This window comes from Pelophylax lessonae, assembly GCF_965119305.1.
Source record: "Pelophylax lessonae genome assembly, chromosome: 1".
Lineage (NCBI taxonomy): Eukaryota > Metazoa > Chordata > Amphibia > Anura > Ranidae > Pelophylax > Pelophylax lessonae.
Genome location: NC_138768.1, coordinates 328,132,513 through 328,149,018, shown reverse-complemented (window position 1 = coordinate 328,149,018; position 16,506 = coordinate 328,132,513). Strand labels below are relative to the sequence as shown.

The 16,506-nt window shown below is 45.4% G+C and overlaps 2 protein-coding genes across 2 annotated transcripts in view; one reads left to right on the top strand and one right to left on the bottom strand.

Moving 5' to 3' along the window:
• The window catches only part of LOC309545596 (uncharacterized protein), a gene marked incomplete at its 3' end in the record, with an annotated part of 151,007 nt that extends 145,914 nt beyond the window's left edge, over nucleotides 1-5,093 (top strand). Inside the window, exon 8 of the mRNA XM_082244831.1 lies at nucleotides 5,000-5,093. Coding sequence (XP_082100957.1) covers nucleotides 5,000-5,093 — 94 coding nt within the window. The remainder of the gene's footprint in view (nucleotides 1-4,999) is intronic.
• Nucleotides 5,094-15,433: 10,340 nt separating this feature from the next.
• ACIN1 (apoptotic chromatin condensation inducer 1) overlaps nucleotides 15,434-16,506 on the bottom strand; it is a 219,613-nt gene continuing 218,540 nt past the window's right edge. Inside the window, exons 20-21 of the mRNA XM_082244819.1 lie at nucleotides 16,271-16,371; nucleotides 15,434-16,176 (exon numbers count right to left, since the gene is read on the bottom strand). Coding sequence (XP_082100945.1) covers nucleotides 15,898-16,176; nucleotides 16,271-16,371 — 380 coding nt within the window. The 3' untranslated portion in view covers nucleotides 15,434-15,897. The remainder of the gene's footprint in view (nucleotides 16,177-16,270; nucleotides 16,372-16,506) is intronic.

Here is a 16,506-nt window from a genome sequence, read left to right as displayed (position 1 = left end):
AGAGTCTGGCGACTCAGATAATCCGCTTGCCAGTTCTCCACCCCCGGAATGTGAACTGCCGTTATCGCCGGGACGTGCGTCTCGGCCCAAGACAGAATATCGGCTACTTCCCGAGCCGCTCGGGCACTCCTGGTGCCCCCTTGGTGGTTGATGTAGGCCACCGCTGTGGCATTGTCCATCTGCACCCGAACCGGACGGCCCTGAAGCTCGTCCGTCCAACGTCGAAGGCAGAGATTTATCGCCCGCAATTCCAGAATGTTGATCGGAAGGGAGGACTCCCCCTCCGACCAAGTACCCTAGGCGGACAGAATGCCCAGAACACCACCCCAGCCCGACAGGCTGGCATCCGTGGTGATCACCGTCCACGAAAGCGGACGAAAAGACTTGCCCCCCCGACACCGCCGGGGACTGCAGCCACCACAGAAGATTCCTTCTGGTGCGAGGACTCAACGAGATCTGAAGATCCAGAGATTGTGGTCGCCCGTCCCACCTGGTCAGGATCTCCGCCTGGAGACCCCTCGTGTGAAACTGGGCAAAGAGAATCGCCTCGAAGGCCAAGACCATCTAACCTAAACACCTCATGCACGTCTGGAGGGATGAGCACGGAACGTCCCGAAGGGACCTGACTTCGTCCTGAAGTGTCCTGAGCTTGTCTTCCGGCAGGAAGACCTTCGCCTGAACAGAGTCCAGGATCATTCCCAGGTAGGGAAGATGAACCGATTGGCACAGCGTCGATTTTGGGACGTTTATCGTCCAACCAAACTCCTGCAGAGTCTGCATCGTGACGGACAGGTCCCTCACCAGACCCTGACTGGTTGCAGACCGAACCAGAATGTCGTCCAGATACCCCAGGATTGAGATACCCTGGGCTCTCAATAAGGCCAGAACCGGTGCAAGCACCTTGGTGAACACCCGCGGAGCCGAAGCGAGACCGAAGGGTAATGCCACGAATTGGTAATGATCCTCCGCAATGGCGAATCGAAGGTACCTCTGGTGACCCTCGAAAATGGGGATGTGAAGGTAAGCATCCTCAAGTCGATGGATGCCATGAATTCTCCCGGAACTAGAGCAGCCACCACCGAGAGCAGGGATTCCATGCGGAACTTGCGAACCCGCACAAAGCGGTTTAGAGCTTTTTAAGTCCAGAATTGGACGTACCTTGCCCTCCTTCCTGGGCACAGTGAACAGATTTGAATAAAACCCCCGAAATCTGTCCCGATGAGGTACCGGAACCACCACTCCCTGAGCCCGCAGGTCTCGCACCGCCAGGTGCAGATCGCGCAAACGCTCCGGAGACAGTTGAAGATTTGAGGGAAAAAACCTGTTCGCCGGCCGAGATAGGAACTCGATCTTGTACCCGGACCGAACGATCTCCTGAACCCACCTGTCCCGAATGCGGGCCAGCCAGGGTTGAGAAAAACCGAGCAAACGTCCCCCCACCCCAGAACTGGGTGAGGGCGCCCCTTCAGGCCGCATTGTTATGGGCAGCGGACCCGGACTGGCCGGACTTCTGCTTACCTGTCCACGGCTTCTTTTGGGAGCCCTGACCTTTGAAGGGCTTGCCCTTATAGTGTGACCGAAAGGCACGAAAAGACCCCTGAGAGGGCCTAAACGAAGCATGCTTCTTACCTTGAGCACCCTTAGCCTTGTGAGACTGGGGCAAGAGCGTGCTCTTACCCCCAGAGATCCCCTTAATCAGCGTATCCAGGGAGTCGCCAAAAAGGCGAGATCCCGTATAAGGCAGATTAGATGAAGTTTTGCGAGAAGATTGGTCCACAGACCAACATTTCAGCCAAATCAAGCGGCGTGTCAACACCGCCACGCTGTGCACACGTGCAGCCAAAGGAATTACATCTAATTCCGCATCACACAAATACATGACACCCTGATGAATTTGATCCACCATAGCCAACGTTGTCGGCGGGGCAGAATCAGCCACCAGGACGCGCCTGAGCACCTGCGTCCAATCCGCGACAGCCTGGGCTGCCATAAGGGAAGCAAAAATAGCTTCAAGCATGGAACCGGTAACCGAGTAAGTATGGTGGGCAAGGGACTCCAGTCTCCTGTCCGTGGGGTCCCGGAACACCGGGGTATCCTCTGCCGGAATCGCAGTGGATTTATTCAAAACCGCCACCGCGTGATCCACCGGAGGTGGCACACACCAGCGTTCATCAGTGGCTGGCGTGAAAGGATAACGCAGCTTGAACCTACTTGGCACAGCAAAAAGCTTTTTTAGATCGCGCCATTGTTCACTAACAGCGCGCTGAAAATCCTCAGTGCAAGGGAAAACCTGCGAGGTTTTGCATCTCCGCTGCGTCCCATAAGAAGCCAGGACGGCAGGAGGACACGGTTCATCCTGCAAATGCAGCGTTTGTTTGATAGAAGCAACCAATTCATCCATGATCGCAAGCTCTTCAGACGAGCCAGGGGGGGAATCATCAACCCCTTCAACCTCTGCCTGCCCTTCCGACCCTGCAAAGTCCAGGGACGAACGGGACCCCGATAAGGGGACCCCAGCCATAGCAGCCCCATCACCATCGCCCTCTGAATCAGAGGAGATTGAAACTCTGGGCCGTTTTGTGGATTGAGCAGCCACAAGCATCTGTACCTGAGCAGCCAGGTTAGCCACAATGGCAGCCAAATCGCCCCCCTCAGGGGGAACAGCAGCAGCCCCTTGGTCTCCCATTAAAGTGGGAGGAAATTTGCTTTCCTGAGAATCCATGCCCCCAAAAGTTTGCAGGAGAAAAAAAGGGTAACTGCCCCTTTAAAAGCGCAGCCCACCGCACACACACACCAGCACAAGCCGACCCCACAGGGAAAAGCACAAACTTCAGGCAATGAATACAGGAATAAGAGAAGGTAAAACCTGGAGAGATCACTGCTGCTGCTGTATCGATCGGTGTGCCCAGGGAAAAGGAAGTGATGCAATAACAGCCGCTCCTATAAAGCCTATGGAAGGCTACAAAAAAATGGCCGCCGGGGGAGGAAGTAAAGGCAGAGATCCTGCAGTGCCAACATGAGGCAGGAGCGATCGCCGCCAAAATGGCGGCGCTTGGCGCCAAAAACGCAGCTCCCCGCATACAGTAAACACCATCACACGCCTGCAGTATAATAAAATAATGGCGGACCGCAGCAGCGGCCGCCGCATGTATGCACAAACATGGTCACAACATGCCCCGCAGCATACAGCCTGTCACACAGCAAAAAAAGGCACACAGTCTGAAACACAGAAACAGTGCAGGATGGCCCCCCTCCTTGCAGCCCACAGAAGCAGCAAACACAGACAGGGAGTCCAATAGTGTGTACAGAAGCAGGGTTACACAGTCCCAGACTGACGTCCACTAAACAGACAGGTCCCCACACAGATACACTTACCTTCTGAATGGCGTGGGGAGCCCGCCCAAGCGATCAAGCCGCTGCACAGAGGACAGGGAGAGTCGCAGCCAGGACACAGCAGAACTGCGGTGCGAAACCGCATGGCGTCCAGTGAGGTAGCCACCTCACCGCAGCATCCCTGCAGCGAACAGGGATGGGTCGTTCACACATGCCAGGAAAAAAACCTGACTGAACGCTCGATGGCAGGCTGGGAAGCCACTGACCCACAACCTGCGACCAGGGGGGCCAGGCCGAGACCCAGCCCGCATGATCCTCTTCATCAGAAGAACTAACTAAAGCTGAAGAAACAAACAGCTAAGTAAAGATAGAGATAAAAACACTCAAAATAAAATCAAAAAGAAGATAAAAGGCTGAGACAAGAAGCCCCAGCACAGAAACAGCCTGCTAACTCCTGAAAGCTAGACAATGAAACTGAGGTATGGATAAAGGAAGCAGGAGGGTATTGACTGAGGGGACCACCCCCTGGGGGTGGGATATGTTAAAAGCTTTAATATTGACATATTCTGTTGCCTAGCTACTCCTACGGAGCAAAGGTCAATTACCCCATAGTGACGAATATGGAGAGGCGTCGACTGTCGTAGGACGTAAGAGAAAAAGGGTTTCCATCCGTCCGGATTTCACGGACAGGATTGGATGCGGATGGCAGCGGGTGTCAGCGGACATGTCACCGCTGACATCCGCTGCCCCATAGAGCTGCATGGGGCATCCGATCAGATCCGCCTAAAAAACTGACAGGCGGATCTGATCGGACCGCCCGTGTGAAAGAGCCCTAACTGTCAGAAATACAGCATGACAATGTTTAACCTGTCCAGGATGCTGGACTATATATACTGTCACCCATAACAGTGCGCATACCCCCAAGGGGGTCTTCATGGACTGGGTTCCGCTATCGAAGGACTATGGCCTTGCACCTGTATAGCACTAGTGAAGCTAATTTCTCAGGGAAGAAGAGGTAAATTACCTACAGACACTAGCACAAAATGGAGTGGGTTAGGATTATATGGGAGGCATGTCCTCAAACGCTCAATCACCTGAAGGTACGAACCTATAACTCACTGGGGTTCATTTACTAAAGGCAAATAGTGAAGTAGCACTCATTTTTCCCAGAGCTTAGTGAATGTAGTGAAGCTTCACTTTGAAGGCTCCATTCACACCTGAGTGTATCGTTTTTTTGCAGGTGTTTGGAGGCAGGCATTGACATCTAACAAAGACGCTTGTAATCTGCCAAAAATTAAGCTCATGTACTTTTTTGAGCTTCAGTTAACAAAACGTGTAGATGTGAGCAGGGTCCATTGAAATTAATGGGATTTTGCTTGTTGGGCGTTTTGGAGACTTCAGAGATGAGCATTTTACGAGCTGAAATACGCTCAGGTGTGAACAGGGCCTTAGAGAATACCCAATCAGTTGCAAGATAAATAAAAAAAACAAACATTTTTGCTTACATATGATTAAATGATGGAGATTCACACTAAGCCCTGGGGAAATGAGTGTAACTGCACTTGCAATTTGCCTTTAGTAAATCAACACCATGGTGTATGAATAAGGTGCTGTATATCCTGTATTGTATGATTAAGATATAAAGTATTTTTTTTTTTTTTTACAGGATCCCAGTTGAAATAAAACAATGGGCAGTTGAATATCTCAACGAGACAGGTGTCAGCACAGCGTATCAAGTGAAGAGACAAAGACTACAATGACTGAACACAACTGGATCCAGCTATATTCCCATAAACTACTGGACATTATCGCTGCCTATAAAGTGCAAGCTACAAAACATCTGTGATCTGAATTGCTGTGTCGCTTTCTGCTCTGGGCTTAACTTTTCAGAGCTCTTCGCTTTGCATTAAAAGCACACACACCTCTTTGTGGAAATGTGGATATGACAATATGCAATATAAAGGTAGAAGTAAGAGTATTTATTGCATGTTTACATGACTTTACAAACAGATGGCAAAGCTTGAGAATGCCAATTCCCATCTATCTACTATTAGGGAATTAAAACTTTATACACATCAGGTTTACAAAGAGTTATATGTACATGTCTTTCAGAAAACTATTTAAAGAGAACCAGCCAGATTCTTCTTAATCTGTAAAACTCACAAGTGCTTAGTGTGCAAAAGTGCAACCCAGTCCCTCTGCCGATGCCTTCTATACAAAAAGCTGCTGTAGCATTCCAGCCACATGCATGAAAAGTAAGCTGAACACACAGGAGTCTACCTCATGATGATTCTAGGCAATTATGTAACTGGCACTAAATGCATTTAGCTCCCAGGCCAGAAAAGCTAAATTCAAAAATTCTTCCAAAGTCAGCTTTATTTGCCAAACTGCATCCAGGACTTAAAAAGGAGTTGTGAACTTAAAGCAGAACTTCACCCAAAAGGGGAAGTTCCGCTCTGTCTCCTCCTCTTCAACTTTTGAAACTTTCAATTTTTTTGAGGGAGCAGGTACCCGGTATTGACAGGTACCCACTCCTGTTTAGCTTTCCTGCTTCTCCTTCCTCCCTTCCCTGCCCACAGCCTTCTGGGACACTTCACCGGTCCCAGAAAGTTGCGGGCCACTCACAGGGCACCACGCGGCTCATGCATGTGAAGCCGCAAGGGCTGTCCACAGTTAATATACTGACTCCAGAACCCAAAGGCCGATTAAGAAATTGGTTCAGGTGAGGACAGCACTGGATCCCTAGACAGGTGAATGTCTGATTGAAACTTAAAGGTTAGCAACTACAAAAAACTGTAGCTACTGACTTTAAATAAAGAAACCATTGAAGAACCTTTGAGTATTTAAAACTTTTTTCAGTAGATTAATCTAACTTTATCTTTAATCCATGTTTATTTTTTCAAGACTTGCCTGTAATGCATTTTCTCCCTGTAAAAGAGAAGGTCATGTGGTCGCTGTATGCTCCCCCAAGCGATTCATGGACCTGTTGGCGGCTGTATATGCAGTGGGGTTTCTAGGTCATTAGAGGAAATGACGTTTGGCACCAGGTGTCTGCATTTCCAAGGCAATAAAATGCAAGCACACTCGGCGCTACACAGGAGGGGAGGAACGGCTGGAGGGGGAGTCCACCGTAACTCAAGCCAGGAGAGATGGGAGAAAAGGGGAAGGGGACGTGGCTTTGTACTGACTACGGAAGGTGCAAAAGCAAAGCGTGCCTGTAGAAACAGCATGACACAAGACAAACTGACCACGCAAGCATGGATCAGCAGCCATGTTAGCAAGGCCAGTTTACTCTCAGGAGGAGAGGCAGACAGGATCAACCACGTATAAGAGAACGCTGTCAGCCTGAAATAAAATAGTAACATTAAATGCCAGTAACATTTTTTTTTTTTTTTTACATTTAGGTTTACAAATACTTTAAACCAGAACTCCAAGATAAAGACAAAGAATAGTCTACCTGCAATGCAAAGGTTAAAGTGCCCGCACTGCAAAGGTTAATGCTCAAAGTCTAGGAGTAGAGGGTCTCCAATGGTACAGCCTGTGGGTGGGACCTGGTGTACAATGCAGTACTGTCTGATTTTGATCACATCAATGTGAGTCTACCAGCCGAAGATCCTGAGAGAATAGGCTTCGGGGGACCAATTGCACAGCGTGGAAGAAGTCTGCCATAGCAAGAAATAAAGTATTACATCAATTTCCTCCACCCCCACTCCCAGGCAGAGGATGACTTGGAGCCTCAACTTGAATACACAACACACTGGCCAGGATTCTGACTGGTTTGCTTTAACAATAAAATGTAAGCCATTAAAATAACAGCACAACATATGTGTATGTGTTACAATTACAACAGTGTCTTCTGTGTTACAGTAGGACATTACATTTTATACAATATTCTATGCTTTAAAGGTTGCTGCATTTATGATTCGCCAAGGCACTCTAAGCAGACAACTGAAATGGCAATAATTCCATAAACAATTAATAGAAATATAATATAGTGTACATTATGTGTTTCTGAACTTTGTTAAACTATGGACCCCTTTGAGACAGTGCTTGCAAATGCAACCTGCTATAGATCATCTTTTCTCATGTATCATTTGATGTGTGTGAATTTAATGTCTGTACACCCAGTGTAAAAATGTTTTTTTTTTTAAATACCCCTTTAAATTTTAAATCTGTATAAAATATAAGATTTTAAAAAAAACATTAACAAGCAGAAAAAAATCCTTGAACCTGTCAGATGTACCCTCTGAACATCATACTACTGATTGGGAAATACTTCATTTATAGTCTCTAATATTCCAGCTACTAACAAGGTAACGGAAAATCATTGTTTTTTTTTTCTCACCCAGTGATGGACACAGGAAGTCATGAATTGCTGCCTACAAGATTGGACAAAGGCAAAGAATTGTAGGCCAGCCCAGAATATCCAGCATGCCTTGTGTCCTAGGAAAATTAATGACTTCTTCAGCTCTGCTGGAAAAAGTCATACAAATTTTATTTGCTAGTACAATTTTTTTTCCAATCAAGACTCTTCTTTACATACTTATTGAGATTTGACTTCACTATGCAGCTATCTGTACAGGCATATCTATAGAGTGCTGTACCTGGAACCCAATGAACTAGACATTGCAGTGTTAGCCTAGAAGTGACCTTCAGGTATTAGGGTTCTGCTATTTCCAGACCTCGTTCTGATAAAAAGCAGCAGAGTGGTTTTCAGGTCCAGTCATTGGCAATTTTATCCACACGTCTGAAAACTCACTGTGTGTGAGTAAGCTAAGCACCACAGTCAGCCTTAGAGAAGCAACAAAAAGCATGGATTTTAAAGAAAGAGAATTCTGAGGGACCAGGGCTGGGTAGAGTATCGTGTACTCCCCACTGCTACTCCTGCTTTTTTTCGAAAAAAGCTGCGTGGAATCGCAATCCTGGGTTCGTTCCTGCTGCTCACCTACAGTGATAAATCACTTCTGGCTGCCCAACACTTAACCTGCCACAGGAGGTTGGGCTCTGGGAGTACCTCATAATAAACAATGTTGTCTTTCCACTACATGGTTGCAACATGTCTGATTATAGACATGGAGAGACAGTCTTGTACCGGGTGCCTTCAGCTCACATTCCACAAATGACTTCGGTGCTGCCTACAGTGTGCCCCCTGTTCCTAGAGTCTATGTCATCATACGAGTCTACTCTAGCTCCGTCAGGCAGAGCCACCAACTAGGCTCTGTCTTGGGGGGTGGGGGTCACTGCAGTGTTGCAAGACTACGGTCTTGATCACAGATTTGGTTTATCGACTTTGAACGCAGGGACCATAAGCTCGCTTCTGCTTTTTCCCTGTCGGATTCCATCGCTGATCTACCAGCAGCTTTAGAAGCTTCTGGGCCAATCAACTGTGGAGACTATAATGTCTAGACTCTCCAGTCCTTGCCAGGCAAACTTGCTTTAAAAAAATAAATAAATAAATCAGTCTTCTGCCATTACTCCAACACAAAGTTATGACTTATTTATGTGATATACACCACATTGAAGCTAGAGAACCAGCCTGCTGTGTCTATCAGCATTGCTCCATCTTTTGGAGCTCCTAAGACTACTAAAACTTTGCTGATCTGCCAGTCTAAGTCTTAGGCTGGCCATACACTATACAATTTTCTTATTCAATTTCCTTTAGATTTACCTTAAACTATGTAGTGCAAGGGCCTGCCTGATTGCATACAAATTGAAAGTGTTTAGGTTTGACCCTATATTACATGGTTTTGGTAAATCTAAAGGAAAGTTGAACAAGAAAATTGTATAGTGTATGGCCAGCCTTAGTGTACGGAGACTGGAAACATCCAAGCAGGATGAGTGCTCCTTCCAAACATTTGTTAGCCCTGTAGCCATCTGAGGAGTTTGTTAAAAAGTTGTCTGCCCCTCCTCTGTGGATTTGGCAGTGACCACCATTTTTGTGGAATTTGCACCGATCTTCGCTGACCCGACAGCTAGAGGCCCTCTCTAGAACTTTGTTATCTCTGGCAGGCCAAGTTGTGCATCCTGTTTTAGCTGTGACATTGATTTAACAGATATTGACTGTTCTTAAGCTATCAGAAGGGATTCAGTTACTATTGCCATTGATCTCTTAGTCATTAACTGTAAGCAACAAATGGCTGTAGCTCTGAACTACAGTGCCGATAGGTTGCTGGAGGTTTACAGGTTGCTGAAGGTTTACAGTTTCATCTCTGCCAAGAGTGGCCTGTCAGTTCACATGAGAACTGAAGAGTCTAAAAGTTGGCTGTAGAACCTGCAGCTAAAAAACTGCATGGTAGCAGATCTCCAAGACCCCCCAGCTGGTCTTTTGGAGCAGGATATCATTGCCCTAGCTCCTGCTACAGAATGGTTTCAAGGGTTTTACTCCAACATTTCCACACGTCCTAAACCAAAAGGGGTATTTCAACCCATTCTGGATCTCAAGGCCCTAAATATTTTCATTTGGGCCCAGGAATTCCAAATGGAATCCACCAGATCTGCCATAGTCTCTCTTCGCCGTGGAGACTTTCTAGTCTCTGTGGACATCAAAGGAAGCGCAACTGCAAGTACCCATCTTTTAAAGCACAAGTGACTTCTCCTGTTTAGTCCAATTTGTGGCCCTGATATGTGGCCTCTCTTCTGCACTTTGGGTGTTCACCACAGATGCTAGTCCCAATACTATCCTTTTTGCACTTTCTGGGCATTCCAATTGTCAGATACCTAGAAGACCTGCTGCTGAGGGAACAGTCGGCACAGGTTCTAGCTGACAACATAGTTCAGACCTTGAAGAGATTTGGATATATCCTGAACCTTCAGAAACTAGTACTAGAAAAGGACTCACCTCTTGGAAAATTTGGGTCTAGTCCTATACACAGATCAAGACAGGAGTTTTTCTTCCCCTGGAAAAAATGCCCACTTCTCTGCTCCCAGACTCTTACACTTCTAGACCAGAGTCCCCAGACTGTTCACTTTTCTATGAGAGATCTGGGCTGATAGTATCCTCATTTGAAGCAGTCACATTTGCACAGTTCCATTCCAGATCTACAACACAACATTCTGTCTTCGTGAGCTAATCTAGTCTGACACTGAGGCCAAAGTTGTTCCTGGTCTGATGTTTGTTGATGTTGAATATGGCTCTGGATTGGGAGGGGGTGCCCTTTCTTCCTGTGTTTTGGAAGTTCCCCATGAGGGATGGCAGTCAAGCTTGGGAGGAGTACAAGGCACCCTGTCAGCGAAGGGAACTTGGACGCTGAAGGAACCTCATTTCCCATTCAACATCCTGGAGCTTAAGGTGATTTGGGTGTCGCTGCAGAGCTAGACTAGACCTAGCTGTAGTACCATCTGATCCAGATGTAGACTAACAGATGGTAGTGGCATAGGTAAACCATCATGGAGGAACCAAAAGCCCCTGCTGTAAGAGGTAGGATGGATGCTGTCCTGGCAAGATCTTTACACCCCACTTCTGGTGGAGTGGTCCCTACAAACGTAGGTGTTCTAGCATGTGTGTCACAGGTGGAGGAAACTACGACCAGGGTTGTCAATCAGTAAATTCAGTTTGTAAAATCCATTTTTACATCTGTCCATGCATGTCCATAACAGGCAGATGTAAAAATCAGGGATCTGTGAACTTACTGACAGTTGGCATCCCTGTTGTGGACCTCCTGATCTCCAGGTTCAGCCATAAACTGGTTAGGTTGGTTTCAAAATACAAGGAGATGCTAGCAGAGGCAGTAGATGTTACAACCTGATCCTACACCTGTCTTCCCTAAAACTCCTTCCTGGTTTGTTTTTCAGGATCAAGATGGGAGGCAGTCTGGTGATTCTCATAGCTATGGATTGGCCCAGACTTCTGGTAGATGCTTTGTGGGCTTTTCCACACTGCTTGACTCTTCTGACTCAAGCATCAATTGTCTTTTTACAGCCAGGGTTGGACGAGCATTCCCTGCGCTTGCTATATTGTTCCAGTGACTGTTGGCTTCCCATTCCCTGATAAAAACTTTGCTTGGGGTGTTTCCGTGAGATCTACATTTGGGTCTTTTAGTTTTCAAAGTCACCCTATGAAGCCATTGATGATGTTGCTCTCTCCACTTTCCCCCCATAAAGTGTTTCTTATAGCAATCACTTCTGTGAGACAAGTGTCTGTACTGGTAGTCTTAACCTAGAAAGAACCCTTTCTCATCTACCATTAAGACAAGGTGGTAAAGTGTCACTTCCTTCCTAAGGTAGTTTCAACCTCTTACCTCATCCAGGACATCGTTCTTTCGTTTCTGTCCAGCTCATTAGGCAATATACTTTCATTGTTTGGATGTAGTTAGGGCTGTGGGAGTCAACCTTTCAACCACTGCTTCTTTTAGAAAGACTGACTGATTCCAAATAGTCCCCATATATGCAAACTGGCTCCTTATGCTACCATTTCCTGGTGGCTCAGACATGCCAAAGAGCCACTCAAGATTGTGATACCGGGTGTCTTGAAAGGAAAAGGAAAATGGTCTAAGAAAACCATTTTCCAGATTTGCAAGGCTGAGACCTGGTCATTTGTTCCCCATTCTCCTATAACAGGTGGATGCTTAGGACTCATGCCAGTTTTGGACATAAGGTCCTTCAGTCAGCTCACTAAACAGCAGGCCCAAGTTTCTGTTTTGTGGGTTTATTAGTGTGTTGGTTGCAGTGTCGTGTTTTGCTTTTGGACATTCCAACAGTTACTTCCAGTGTCGCTAAATGAACGAGAATATTTTTGCAAACCATAAAACGCTCAGAGTCCATTGCAGGACACAAGTCCCAACTATCTGTTTTATAATCATGCTTACTATTGCTTGCTACAGAGGCATTCTGATAGGCGAAGGGGCTGGCCTACATGCTTTTATTTGCCAGTGGCCAATTCTCCTGTATAACCCCGACAGTTAACCTAATGTCCACAAAAGAATCCAAGAAAATAATTGTATAAAAAATGTTTTACTTACCATAAAATCCTTTTCTTGGAGTCCATTGAAGAAACTCATAGTTGCAAGTTTTACTGTTACCTGGAGTTGGTTTTACACTCCCCAAAAAAAAAAAAAATCTGCAAGCCAGCCCAGAATAACATCTGCCGTGGGGTTTAAGTTTTTTTTTTTTTTTTTTGGTCTCCTATATGACAAAGTTCTAGTGTTAAAAAAAACAAACACCTTATGTGATACAATTGTGTTAGGACAGGTTCTCTTTGAGATTACTCATCCACCCTCACTGAAGTTAATCAAGCATAGTACCAGAGTGCATGGAAGCAAATGGGCAGCTGTACAGCAGCTAGACTGCTTTCACCCGACAGTCAGCTTGTGAGATTTACACACATTTCCAGCTCTCAAATGGAACAGAACCAGTACATGCTTTTGTGGAGTCAAAGAATAGTGTGAGTTCTTAAGTTTGCATAGATGAAAACCTTGAATAGAGGGTACAGTGAAAGGTTATCTGCAGCCATAGGGACTCTAATGACCCAAAGCATGAGAAAGCAGGCAGCTTCTCCATATGCAGAGGGGACAGCATCAAAAGGGCTAAAATAGTCTCTTGAACATCTGAAGTAATGGCAGAAAACAGCCAATTTATCAAAAACAGTCTTGGAGAGACTCGGGTGACTACAGTGACCGTGGGTCCATGCTATTCTTGGCCTGCACGGAGATTAGATATTCTGCAAGGAAAGGTGTGGGAGAATGCTTAGACCAGCCTCAACCTTTTCAACACAGAGGAACCCTTGAAATAAAATGTCTGGTCTCAGGGGAACCCCTGCTAAAAATTAAAAAATCTACAACTCATGACACATTAGTGTGACAGTCAGTGGGAAGAATGCTCCTTACTCTGGTCATCATTGGGAAGAATTACCCCCTTACAGATTGCTAAAAGGAACAATGGTTTTATTGGAAAGTTACTCAATAGGCAGAAATTGCCCATTGCTCAAAAAACCCCTAGCAGCCACAGGAGGAACCCTGTTTGAGAAACTCTGGCTTAGACTCTAGAGCCTCTGCAGTCAGTAGCTGTGAGGAATTGGGTGAATTTGGACACAGTCTTATGTGACTAGTAAAGGGGTTTATCATCACCCAACAGAACAAACAGGAACTCCAATGATGTAGGACCAACTATAGGGGCTGCAGATTTCAGTGCCTTCAGAGGGTGCAGAATACATACCTCCACCACTGTTAAGAGCTTGTACTGGGGTCATCAGTTGTCTAGAAAGACCGGTTGCAACTGCATGGCAGTAGTATTCAATTAACCACTGGGTACAAAGCAAGGCCCCATGAACTCACAAACCCAAGCAACTGGTGGCTGTTTAGGGTTTAAAGGATGGAGGTGACCAGGAAATTGTAAATGGGTAGTGGCAATGGACCAGAGTTCCATGTGTTTCTTGCAGAGCAGGAGCAGCAGCATGCGATACATCCTCTAAGATTAAATGGCAGGAAAGAGCACAGAGCTTGCGCAACATTCCTCCCAGTAGTGGATGTCAGTCCCTCAGCATTACCCCTTTCCACAGCAAAACTGTGCCCAGTGGTGAAAAGAACAAAAGCTGCTAATATATTGCATTGCCTGATCTGCTCAGAGTTTTCAGAGAATGGGCAAGACTGAGGCAATGCCACCAGCTCTAAACCTGTAAAGCACTCTGCAATAAACTTACCAGTACCAGGTTTGGAAAGCACCACAAGTGGCAAATCCACTGCAGTGCAGGGCCGAAGAACGACCTAGATAGCTGCCATATAAAGACCAGTTGAAGTAGCAGTGTAAAGTACTGAGGGAAGAAAAATCTAAAGCTACCAAAAAATAGTTCGCCTTTTCCCAGCAGAGCTGACATCCATCCTCAAGTACCCACAACAGGTCAGATTTTCATTTATTAATTTAACTTGAACAGGTGCAAATCACTTTCAATGAGAAATAGAAATTCCCAAAACAGCCTGTTGGGGGTTCTTGAGGGGGGGTTATCCTGGACTGGCTTACAGATTTTTGATTTGCTCGTTCAATCCACCCGCAGGCAGCAGTATAACCCAGAAGGTATACAACTTATTGTGTCTTAATAGATGAGAAAAATTTTTTATGCAGATTCTGCAGTTGCCAGCCCTATATTGCCTTACTAGGCACCATTACTTGCTGCCTGATCGGGACTGGTTTCACTTGTGCAATATGAAATGGGTGTGCCCACTGTAGTATATTCAAAAACAGACTTGTGTTCTAGCACAGCCATCCTGTCCATCTATACTTAAACCCCCCCCCCCCCCAAAAAAAACAAACAAACAAACTTGCCTTGAGCTAAACAAGGAGGCCGCCATAGCAGAACTGTCCTTACAAAAATGCTAATTTCCGGGACAAATATGATGAAGATAGAACACTATAGCTAATGACATAACTTGAAAATTAAGCTCTGTATTAACTCGGATGTATTAATGCATCTATCAGACTAAAAAACATTGTTGTTTCAACGAGTCTACATTGGACTGAACAGATATTAATGGAAAGGGGTTCGTGAGGAGCCTCCAGTGAACCAGATCATAATGAAGACAACAGATTTCAAAAGCTGAAATGTCAGGGCTAGGGGAAAATCTAATTACTGAAAAACTGGTATGGTATATATATACCATACATATATATATATGCGCAAGTTGTCTACCTCTAGCCATTTAGAAGTTACAAGGTAAAACACACACTAATAAAAATAGGCATCCTCTTTGGTTCTTGCTTATGAAAGATGTATAAAACAGTAGCTGTTCAGGCGGATCATGTTCAGATCCAGGGAATCCTACTCCATGCAACTAAGTCAGTGCTTGGGAGTCACAGGTATTGAATTTAGGCACACAAACTATGAATCAGGATCCTATATGGGTTCCACAGTCTATTTCACGGTTACCATTCGAAACTGATTTTATGGCTTAAGAAAAATGGAAAAATACATAATCAGGGCTTCCCAGAAATTTTTCATATTGATGCTAAGGCCCACCAATATAAAAAGGGTTTAGTGGGTATGGAGTATCTATCTTGTATATATATATATTAAAAAAAAAAAAAAAAAAAAAAAAAGGCTGGTTCCAACTGTGCATCATAATTATTATACAATATATTACTCAGGATAACGGACTAAACCACTACAAAGATATAAAACTAATGCAGAATTTTATTTTTCTGATATTTCACTTCATTTATAATAATAAAAAAAATTAAAAGAAACACAAAGAAAAAAAAAATATATCATTGGGTAGATGCCACATGTGGCAAAGGATAAAACAGTAACCTTTTTCCTGGCACTCCGACAGGTAGAAGGATACATAAGGGTACTCATTGCACAAATTGTTCAGAAATGTCCAATGGTATGCCAAAGACAATCTCTGTGGTTTAGCTCCAGACAGTGTTGAGTTAAAATTACAGAATTCAGAGTAGCTCAGAGAAAAAAGGAGGTCCAGAGGATGTGAGAAGCCAGCAGAATTCCTTTAGAAGGAAACTAGCTCCTTGCCGGAGTTCTATTTTTTTTTCCATATACAGTTCCCTTGTGAAGGGCTGAGTTATGAGTCTAACAATATGTGGGCTTGACATGTACATAGCAGCAGGGTAGCCAGCAGAAGGTCAGCGTCGCCCTCCCCTATCCCTAACTGGTGTACTCCTGCTGCGGCTTCTACTGTGTCTTTTAGGATCCCTACGTTCTCTCTCACGAGGGTGCTCTCGGCTGTGCTCTCTCCTTTTCTCTCTCTCTGCCTCTCGTGCTCGTTCCCTGTTTCTTTCTGCTTCTTTTTCCCTCTCTTTAGCCCGCTCTTTTCTCTCTTCTTCCTCTTGCTCTTCAAGTTCCTTTCGCCTTTTCTCTCTTTCCTTCGCCCTCTCAGCCCTGTCTGCAACCCTTTTCAAAGCCTGTGGAAACAAGAACAAAGTAAAGGCTCTGTACAATACAGTACTGCCCTCTTAGACAGTCTATTTGATCTGCAAAAAAAAGGTTTTGATATACCTGGTCATCTGTTAGGGGTAGCCAATATATACATGGGGCAGCTTTGGTTTTGTGGAATAAGTCATCTAGGAGTTTTGCTGGAGGTTCTTCCTGCACTTTCTCTGCAATGGAAAAAATTCAAGAATGGTAAAGACTGCAAAAATATGTGAATTAGTTACGGGGGGGAAGTGGGCAGCCAAATCAATAGTGGAATACCATAGCAGGAAACTCATGGGCATTCACATTTCCCATGTTAC